The sequence below is a fragment of the Aphelocoma coerulescens genome, chromosome 6 (genome assembly GCF_041296385.1).
Source record: "Aphelocoma coerulescens isolate FSJ_1873_10779 chromosome 6, UR_Acoe_1.0, whole genome shotgun sequence".
Lineage (NCBI taxonomy): Eukaryota > Metazoa > Chordata > Aves > Passeriformes > Corvidae > Aphelocoma > Aphelocoma coerulescens.
The window spans coordinates 23,034,691-23,044,573 of record NC_091020.1 but is presented as its reverse complement, the minus strand read 5'-3'; the positions used below and the strand labels follow the sequence as shown (position 1 = coordinate 23,044,573).

The 9,883-nt window shown below is 53.2% G+C and overlaps 1 protein-coding gene across 1 annotated transcript; it reads left to right on the top strand.

Moving 5' to 3' along the window:
- The first annotated feature begins 254 nt into the window (after positions 1 to 254).
- LOC138112557 (treacle protein-like) lies at positions 255 to 9,877 on the top strand. The gene is made up of 2 exons (XM_069019853.1): positions 255 to 316; positions 5,384 to 9,877. The coding sequence occupies exon 2, from the start codon at positions 5,451 to 5,453 to the stop codon at positions 9,864 to 9,866; it is 4,416 nt and encodes a 1,471-aa protein (XP_068875954.1). The 5' UTR covers positions 255 to 316; positions 5,384 to 5,450; the 3' UTR covers positions 9,867 to 9,877.
- Positions 9,878 to 9,883: the final 6 nt, after the last annotated feature.

The window sequence follows — 9,883 nt, the reverse complement described above, 5'->3', positions numbered from 1 at the left end:
TCCACGTTTCTCAAATCTCTGCTTTTAGTCAGGTTTCCAAAACACCCTTCCAGCTTGGTGGGGTACTCAAGTGGTACCTCTGGTTTTGGGTGGTGCAAGGCAGCTCTCTGCTGACTGGCGCAGAGTCAGCTGTGTGGCAGCAGGAGAGGGAGGGGAAGGGTCATCCCTGTAAAAATACTGAATTGGATTTTATAAGTTTATAGCTATGTTTTGTTTCTTTTACAGAACTATAATCCTGGTGCTTAGAGTGGTCTGAAAGGAACAGAAACACTTAGCCTTGAACTTTTGTTCTGCTGCTGCTTCTTGTGCCTCTGAGGTACAAAACATACCTGTAAACTTATAATCAATCAAACCAATGTTCAAGGGCTAAAAAAAGAAACCCAAAAAGGGTACAGGCTTCATGTTCAATAGTGAGAAACTTGGGGTGGGCAAACCAGAAGATTGCAGTTGGCAATTGACAGGTTTTCGGAGACCGGCTTCCCAGGTAGGTTGGTATGAACCAGCTGATTTCTTTCTGCCTTTCTTTCTTCCCCTTTTGCTGCCCCCCCCCCAAATACACTCTAGAGCCAGAGGCAGGCTGGCTGCCCCCAAAACTCTTTTTTTATGGCATTCACAAGCAGGGCAAGCACAGTATCACCTTGGTACAACAGGACGAAAGAGATATGACAACCCCACCAGTGGGCTGGGGTCACTGCAGGAGCTGGGAAAAGCTCCTCAGGCTGTGTAAGGGGAAACAGAGATAACTTGGCCCTTCCTCCCCATACTGTAAATCCTCTATCTATGCAGTCTATAGGTGTTACAGACTGACAAACCTCTGCCTTCCCCCAGCCCCTTCATCCCCAACCGTGTGGCCTTTGTTGGAAGCCCCAGGTCCCCTCCAGCAAGAGCTGGGGGAGGGTTGACTTCAAACTCCACTAAACAGTAGAGGCACAATGCAAACAAATGTATTGCAGCACGCAGCTATGCAAATAGCTTCAGAGCACAGCACGTTTTCCCCAGCATTAATTGCTGCACCGCCAGGGTTGCATAGCAACAGCTCCGCTTGTGCCTCTGACAGCTCCTGCCCCTTGATGCCTCTGACACCTTCTGTGGCAGGCAGGAAAGGGGAAGAGAACAGGGCTGCCCTGGGAAATGTAGAAGGGCTGGGAGGTAATGAGAGGCTCTGGTGATAAGATTCACTTGGGACAGTGGGGTTGTCTTCTGCTGGCCCAGGGCAATGTGTGCAGTGGGGCTGGGAGGAGGGTGTTGGGGCACAGGAACAGAGGAGATCTGGCAGCCACAGCCTTGTGTAGGCAGCATTTGAGGCTGGCGGGCAGAAAGGGCAGCTGCCATCCCCCAGTCTCTGCAGGAAAGCTCACTCTCAGGTGGGCTGTCTCTCCCATTGCAGTGAATCCTTCTGGGGACTCCATACAGGTTTGTGACTGCACTTCCAGCTTGGCTAGAGGCATAGAGGGTCCCCAGATAATTGCCTCTCACTGGTGGTGAATCTCCTTTAGGCTCGTGGCTTTTCCAGCCCTTGGGAGAGATGGCTCATTCCTCAGGCACACCCAAACCTAAGAGAACCCTGGGCCAAGCCCTATGGGAAGGAGTGAATACAGGCACCAAATAGAAGGCTGTAGGTGAGATGGGCAGTCCTGGGCACCCTCTCTGGTCTCTCCAGCCCAGCAGCTTCTGTGGGACTGGCCTGTGTCTCCCAAAAGGCAGGACTCTGTCTGCCTGCCTGTTCAGAGGCAGGACTGGCTGCCTCCTGAGAATAATTTTTCCTCCTGTTTAAAACCATGTTCCCAACTCCCATCCTCTGTGTTTACCAGTCAGTCTTCAGCTCCCGCTGTGCTTTTGCTGGGCTGAGGAATTTGTTTGCACCCGGCACCTTTCCCCGGGAAAACACTTCAGCTCTGCAGTCAGCTCACCTCTCCTCTATTCTGATAAGCCACATTAAAAAAACCAGTTTCTCTGCAACAGTTTGTACTGTCCATAAGCAACTCTGCCTGAAAATGTGGGGCACTGGATGTAAGCCTACTCTTATATATGAGCTGGAAACAAGCTCTTCTCCAAAACTGCCTTGAGTAGGGAGCGTGTGGGCAATCCTGCGTCCATCGGTTGCCTCGCAAGAGAATGCCCATGGGCATGTTTTATTTAATAGTGATAGCCAGAACAGACACAAATAGTGGGAAATGCTGGATAGGTACCAAGGCTCACAGATTAGCAGGCCCCAGGGAGCACAGAACTGTGTCTGGGAGATCTGGGGATGGAGAGGCACAGGCTGCAGCTCAGCACCCTTGGAGGCACAGGGAGAGGAAGGACAGAGCTGAAACCCAGCCATGCTCAGAGCCTGAGCCTGAGCAGGTGGCAGGGAAAGCTCTGCCCCAAGGTTATCCTTAGACACCCAGAAAAAGGCGATGCTGCCTGCAGTGCCCTAACAGGGATGAACTGGGGAAGAAGCAGATGAGCTCAAGGTGAGAAGTGGCCACCTATCTTTCAGCTGAAGTGGCGTGACACCAGAGGACCCTGAATCCAATGTGCCAACTGAACTGTGTCACTGTGTGAGAGATGGGTCTTCTAAGTAGAAAGGACGTCAAAACTGAATGGATTTATTTCCTTTATCGAGCAGGAAGAATATTTATCTCTGTTTTTTAAATTTACAGCTTGACAAGCTCTGTGTATCTCTGATTGTCTCCTTGGAATACAGTAGGGCAAATAAGGTGACAATGAGCACAAAGGCCTCAGTCACACTTCAGAGGAAGAAACTAGGTGAAAGACAAGGCAGAAATGCCACTGGAACCTTCAGGATCAGGGAGCCCAGGTCCTTTCTGCCATACGAGCTGGACATGAGCCTTTTCCAGTCCCACACGCCCGTGCAAAGCAGGCGTGACCTGCAGCTGGCTGTGTTTGGCATCATGGCTGCAAGGCAAGAAAGGACAATGCCCAGCCACTTTGGTCCCTTCTGCCAGACCAGGCTTGCAACCTCTTCCTCACCAGACGTCACCCAGCCTTTCCTTTCTTGCCACCCACCTGGGCAACCACTTCACCTATGCCATGGATTCTTCCTTCACAACCATAGAGTGTAGCACCTGAGGGTGCCCCAACAAGGAGTGAGTTGGATGTTTTACCACCATAACCCCTTCCCACAGCTGCCCAGGGAGCATGGCAGTGGGGACGCCAGGGCAAGGCCCCAACTCTGCTGCTGTTGTTATAAATTCAGTCTTCCCTGGGGAATATGGCTGCTGCTCTTCAGAGCTGGGCTTGTAAGTAGGTAAGGGGAGTCACCGCCCTCTTTGCAAAGGTGGAAAAAAAATTACGCTGAGCTCTGCCTCTTCGAAAAGCCCCCTGCTCCAAGCCCAGGGGGTTGAAAGGTTTTTTATCCCCTTTTGTTATTCAGCAGAGCGAGGGGAGGAGCTGGGCCATGTAAGAGATCCTGGCTGACATAACCCTTCCCATGCAGGGCTCTGGAGAGGGGCCAGGTTGTACCTGGGTATTTTTATTTAAACTAATCCCAGGCGTTGCAAATTGAAAGCCATCGCAGCGCCAGGTAGGACCAGTTGAGACGGTTGCTGGCGGGCGTTTTTCTCACCTGGGTGTAGTAAAGCCGTCTCAAGGTACGTTGTTTATTGCTAACCCCGGGAGCATGTTCTGGAGGTGCCGGCACACATTCGGCAAGCTGAGCTTGCTCAGCCTTTTCAGGTGGTTTTAGGAAAACCCTGCCTAAGAAGCCTCTAAGGAAACTGAGAGGGTGGGCTTGAGAGGCAAAGCCTCATTACGTGTAAAACACATTATGCCTGGGCGAAATGGAAAGCAAAGGGCTGGGTAGCAGCTGCTCAGGGCAGGCTTGGCTGCAGCCTGGCATTTCTGGGCAAAGAGGAGACCTGGTCAGCCGTGAGCCTGCAATGGCCCCAGGTGTCTCTCCCTGCCCACCAGCCCAGGGAATCAGGTCACTGGAGGTGCCTGCCCAGTGTCTGTCAGTTCAAAGAAAGCAGCCAGCAAGCAGTAAGTAAGGAGCAGGTGAGGGCTGCCCAGGGCTGGCTCTGGCATGTCTGATGCCACTGAGCATGGCTGGCTCCAGCCACTGGCTTTCCCTTCTCCATTTCTGTGCTGATGGCTCCTCCAAGCTGGAGCTCTTCCTCCTCATCCACCTGTTGAGCCCTGTGCCAGTATGGAGAGGGAAAACCCACTCCAGATGAAGCTGCTTTTCCCCACCCTGGCCCTGAACCCTTTGATAAGCGTTGTCCCCCTTGACCCAGCTGAGTGAGCGAGGTCAGTGTCTGATGCTGGCAGGGGGGGGGCAGGCAGAGAAAGGCTGTAGGGGAAGAAAGGACTTTCACTCCTCCAGTACAAGGCCAGGAGGTGCAAAGTGCAAGTGTTGCTGCAAAGCAACCCTATGTTATTGGTAAAAATCCTGTGTCAGGCAGTGTGGGTGCCAAGGAGTGGGGCCCTCTTGGCGTGGTCAGGACTGGGTGGGAATCGCATGTGCTGTCGTTGGGAACAGATACGGTGTCGATAACAGCACCTGGCATGGCACTCATGATGAGTTCATGCAAACACTGGGTAATTATCCCTTAACCTCTCCACCAGTAAGTCCTAATTAATTGCCTCTGCCAAGCAGGTAACTGATAATGGCCTGGGTTTGAGCGCTAGCTAGTGGCAGTGACCCTGTGCTGTAGAAGCCCACCTTTCTGTACAACCGCTGTGTGCTGACAGCCCATCAGCTGCAGGAACACTTTATTAAATGGCAGCTAATCAAAGGTCAGTGCAAATGACACAACACTGCACAGGGTGCATTGCTGCCTGCATGTCCTGCAAGCTGGAAGCTCACCAGAATTTCTGTGCTGATTACAGAGGAGGCTCAGATCTGCTCAGTTTGGCCCCAGACCCATCTTCTCCACTGAGGTGTAAGGAGAATTTGAAGACTTCGAGTAGCTGAAGATTCCTGGCATCTGGCTGCTCAGCTGAGATGCTGCTCTGCTCCCACCCAGCCTGGCAGTGCAGAGTGAGGGAGCAGAGGTGTGCAGCCATCCTAGAAATGCTGGGCCTTCTACACCAGGTGCCATGCAAATACTAAGCCTGATTCTTTTTAGGTTTGCTTTGAACACGTGACATGGTGCCTACACACTGGGATGTCCTAGGCAGAAGTGTAATTATGGGCACTCTGGCAGTGGCAGACAAACAAAAGTGCAGTCTGTGTCCTGCCACCAGCGTGCACATGTAAGTGTGCATGTTGGGACTGAAGGGACACCTGCCAGCCCCAGGAAAACAGGCTGCTTGATTTCACCTGGAGGTCAGGCAAGTGGTGTGCCTGACTGGGAGGAAAAGGGTTATTCTGGTTTTGCAGCATAAACTGATATTCCCTGGGACATGTTACTGACTGCTTCTCTCTTTGTCTCTCTAGTGAGGATGCAGCAGAGACAATAGCAATAGACTCTAACAATCAGCCGAAGTCTCCACTGGAAAAATTTATGGTCAGACTGTGTACACACCACCAGAAGCAGTTCATCCGTGTGCTGAACGACATATACACTGAAGTACAACCAGACTCTGACAGCCAGCAGTTGTCTGAATCTGAGAGCATGGAGGCCTCTACTTGTGGCTCTGGTTGTAGCCAGCGAAGCACTGAAAATCAGGATAAGGGTGCTACTTGTACTGAATCAAAGCTCCCTTCTACATTGGACCCAGGACAGTCAGGGTCTGATGGCCCCCTATATGTTACAGGACAAGCCCTGAAGCAGCCAGTGGAACTGAAGTCTCTGGACAGAGCAGAGAACTCCAGTCCTGCTTTGAGAAGGGACTTCTGCGAGCTCCCCATCACCAGGCTTCGCTCTGCTAGTCCAAAGGATAGCCCCACCCAAGAATACCTCAGCACGTTGAACTCTTCCTCTTTGAATTTCCATCATGCCGCAAAGACCCTGGAAGGGCAGCAAGCTGCTGGACATGAACAAGAAGCTGGTATCAGGAAGTGTGAGGATAATAAAGAGCAGCTAGCAGGTAAGACTCTCATGGAAGGTTATATCTCAGTCAAAGTGGCAAATGTGAATGGCAGCGAGGACAGCTTAGACAGCTGTCTGGGGTCCCAAAAGAGCTCTTTCAGGGCTCTGCCGGAGGAGTCCTGGGATCCTGGCTTTGCAGTGACCCCCCCTCGCAGAGCCGACAAAGAGAACACTTTGCAATGCAGCTCGAAAGCATCTTTGCACCAGGACTTAGACGCAAAAGAACAAGATGTGAGACCAAAGCAAGAAAACCACCTGCATGCCATGGCCAAGGGCAAGGCAGGCTGCCACCTGCATCCAGCCGACAAGGGCACGCTCGACAAGTCCAAAGAGGGCTGGCTGCCCACTGGCGCCACGCCAGCTGCTCACCGGACCCCCAGTGGGCACCCCCGCGCCAAGACAGCCTCCCTCAGGTCCTCTCGGAAGAGCAAGAAGACATCGGGGTTGAGGATCAATGACTACGACAACCAGTGTGACGTGGTGTACATCAGCCAGCCCATCACCGAGTGCCATTTCGAGACCCAGCGGCTGGTGCCGTCCCGCAGGACGGCGAGGAAGAGCACGCGGGGGTATTACTTCAACGGGGAGTGCTGCGAGCTCCCCACTGTCCGCACGCTGGTTAAGAGCTCCCGGGCGGAGGAGAGGGTGAGCAGCCCGGCACTGCGAACAGAGACCCTCGTAAGTGCGAAGCCACCCCTGGTGCTGTCGGTGGAGGGGTCTGCAGGGGCAGGACGGGAGGGTGAGAAGAGGGTTTCCCTGAGGCTCCTGGCTAAAGTGGCACCAACCAGCCGAGAAATGAAAGAGAGAGCTGAGCTGGGCTCCATGCAGCTCCGGGATACCCGAGCACTTCGGTCGAGGGAAGCTGCTGTGGCCATGCCATTCTTCTCCCTCTCTGCTCCACCCAGCCCCGAGAAAGAGGACAGCTTAGCCAGCTCACTGCCCCCTGGCTCCCCTCCTGCTGAAGGAGGGGGGATGACAGCAGGAGGCACTGTCACCTGGGAGGCGGGCAGTAGCCTGGGCTCCTCTGGAGATGGCAGCAGGCAGGCTGCTGATATTGCTGCCTTTTCAGTCTCAAAAGCACACAGTGAGGAGGAAGGTTGTCCAGGCTCTGACATACAAACTGTTCCAGACCTCCCTGCCAGCCCAGAGCCAAAGTCCTCCTCACAGCTCTCTGCCACTACAGACACAACACCTCTGCCCTGTGATGGTGCCAGGGATCCTGCCCTGCTTCCAAGCTCAGGGGTTGCTGAGCTCTGTGGGCAGTGTCTGGCAGAGCCCTCCCCATGCTCTCCAGGCTCGCAGGCTCCTGATGAGCTCCCTGCCACCATGGATGGGGAGAGCCCCCTGATGCCCTCTGCTGCCTTGCAGTGCGGGGATGTGAACAAAAGCATCGATGCTAAACCAGAAGCCGAATCATCAGTCATGGTGGGTGATGGCCCTCTTGAGCAAGAGGATGCTGTGCTCGTCAGCACACCCCTCCCCAAAATCTTGGAATTGGAGGCAATGCAGAATAACAGCACAGCAGATGAAAAAGAGCCCACTGAAGGGGAAATGCCACCCGACCCCAACAGCTCAGACTCTGTCCCTTCCAAAGACAGTCTAGACAAGAAGCGAAAGAAAGGCAGGAGAGCACTAGTGGCATCGGACCGGTGTCTCCGAAGCCAACAATCCCAGTCACCTGCCGAGGGCAGTGCTGAGGACTCTGGTTCTTCCAGCTCTGTGCAGCTTCCTTGCCTTCAGATCAAATTCTCCAAGAGCCCTGGCGCTAAGCGGTTCAAGAGAGAAGTGCAGCTGGATGAGGCAGCATCTATGCACTTCCCAAATGACTGCTTCCCCAATGTGCTGCTCAAAACCAGTGAGGGGCCAGGCATTGGCCAGGCTCCAGAGAGCATCGCTGAGCAGCAGCCAGGTGAGGAGAATGGTGTCACTACCAGACAAACCTATAAAAGCATCTTAGCAAAAGAGACTGCTGCAGAGGGAGAAAATTACTCTAAAGATGACTCCTCTGCTAACAGCAGCCAAAGTCAACCGGGTGAGATGCTGGAAATCAGCATCCAGGCTGATTCTGAGAAGAAAAACATTCTCCTCCCTCCAGAGAACAGTGTTCCTGCAAATGATGCTGTGCAAGTGGATGTGAAACCAGTCAATGCCAGTGCAAAGGACGAGGAGAGCTCTGGCAGTGCCAGGGATCTGGGCAAGTCAGTGAACTGTGAGCTGGTGACTGATCTGCCTCCATGTGCCAGCACCAGAGGTGGAAGCAAGCATCTTCCAGCAAAAACTGCAAAGCATAAAAAGGTTGCTCTGCAGTTTTATAACTTACGACATGCACCCGCACCTGTAGACAGTGCAAAAAAGAGCACACCAGGGAAGGAGTCTATGCAAGCAATCCCCAAACTGAGGGAAGAACACAGTTCAGGGAATGATGACTGCCCAGCACTGGAGGACATAGACATGGCTGACAGCAAACCAAAGTTCATGGAGTGGTGTGCTGAAGAGGAGAACCAGGAGCTCATTGCTGAGTTCAACACTCAGTACATGAAAATCCAGAAGGGCTGGATTCAGCTGGAGAAGGAGGTCCAGCCAACCCCCAAGGTTAAGAACAAAGCCGACAAACTGAAAGAGATTTGGAAAAGCAAGAAAAGAACACGGAAAAGCAGGGGCTCACTGGACGTGCAGAAGCTTTCTCCTGTGCAGATGCTGTTTATGAAGGCTTTTAAGCTGTCTGACATATGCCAGTGGTTTCTGGAGACAACTGAAACCAGGTCTCTAGTGATTGTGAAGAAACTCAACACCCGTCTCCCAGGGGAGATTCCCCCCATGAAAGTCCCCATGCAGAAATATTCTTCCTCTAGTCTCTACCCCAGCTCACTACAAGCTGAACGTTTGAAAAAACATCTCAAGAAGTTCGCTGCCACTACCCCAGCTCGGAATAATCTGAAGAACCAAAAGCTTTGGGCCAAAATTCGTGAGAATGCTGATAAAGCAGAGGCTGAAGAAGCCACCACTCCCAACCAGACTTCTCCCACTGATGCCAGCACCAAGGAGCTGAGCGAAGACAAAACCATCCAGCCTGCCCTCAGCTTGCCCACACAGGCCAGCACCAGGATCCTGCGCAAGTACTCCAATCTTCGGGGCAAGCTGCGAGCCCAGCAGCGCATGGTGAAGACAGAGAAGCGGAGTGATGGCCCAGGGGACCATCTGTCCCTGGAGAACAAGCAGAGCCGGAAGAGTGTGTGCATCAACCCCCTGATGTCTCCAAAGTTGGCCTTGCAGATCAAAGCAGCTGCCTTTCCTGCTAAATCTCCCTCAGTGGATGGGACGGGGAAGGGGCGGAAGGGGAAGAGCAGGTCCCAAGAGGACTCCTTGCCCAAAGTTGACCTCCAGCTCAGCAAGAAGAAGAAGATGCTGAAGGAGAGCAGAAGCACCCAGGAGCGATCCAGCTCCTCCACCAAGGACAAGCTGCCTGCCAAGAAGGCTAGTAAAATAAAGCATTCAGAGGTCAGTGCAAAAGCTCCCGCCACCCGAAAGCAGGCTGCCATGGAGCGGAGCAATAAACTGGCCAGAAAAATGTCTTTGAAAGAGAAGAAAGTCCCGAAAAAGCAGCTGGAGAAGATGCGACTCCCCGTAAGGAAGGGCAAGGAGAACACGAGCAGACGGGCTGTGCTGCCTCCCAGTCACGAGGAGCTATCCAAGTGCCCCAAGCAGAAGCCCCTGGGGGAGTCCTCCACACGGTCACAGAAGATGGCCAACAAGAAGCACAGCAGTGGGAAGACCCTGACAAGGTCCATGAAGAAGATGCAGGAGAACAATGTGTCTCAGGGTAAGAGGAAGCTGAGGGCAAAAGTGGACTGTTCGCACAGCAAACGATCACGATTGGACCCGAAATAGCGAAGAACCGGTAGCCA